Here is a 298-nt window from a genome sequence, read left to right on the forward strand (position 1 = left end):
AGCCCCTTTTCAGCCCCTTTTCAGCCCCTTTTCAGCCCCGGGCGTCTCTCTCCTGTTTTTTTCCCCCGCGTTTCTCCCGCCGCTCGCCAAGGACTCACCGTAACAGGAGACCTGCAGAGCTCCGTTGTGGCTGCTGTTCTCTTGCAGTTTGAGGTTGCTCTCCGGGGGGGTTTTGCAGGGGCCTCGCTGCATATAGAGGTGCTGCTGCTGCTGCTGCGGAGGGTATTTGTTAAAGGAGGCTGGAGCCCCGGCAGAGCCGGGAGGCTGCACGCTGCCATCCAGGGACTGACATTCCTGC

At 61.1% G+C, this 298-nt stretch overlaps 1 protein-coding gene across 1 annotated transcript in view; it reads right to left on the reverse strand.

Annotated features, from left to right (window-relative positions):
- The window catches only part of ALX4 (ALX homeobox 4), a 50134-nt gene that overhangs the window by 49649 nt on the left and 187 nt on the right, over positions 1-298 (reverse strand). Inside the window, 1 exon segment of the mRNA XM_009999501.1 lies at positions 99-298. This exon segment is cut by the window's right edge and continues 35 nt beyond it. Within this exon segment, the coding sequence (XP_009997803.1) occupies positions 99-298 (200 nt within the window).

Source organism: Chaetura pelagica, unplaced genomic scaffold (assembly GCF_000747805.2).
Source record: "Chaetura pelagica isolate M959 unplaced genomic scaffold, ChaPel_1.0 scaffold55, whole genome shotgun sequence".
Classification (NCBI taxonomy): Eukaryota; Metazoa; Chordata; class Aves; order Apodiformes; family Apodidae; genus Chaetura; species Chaetura pelagica.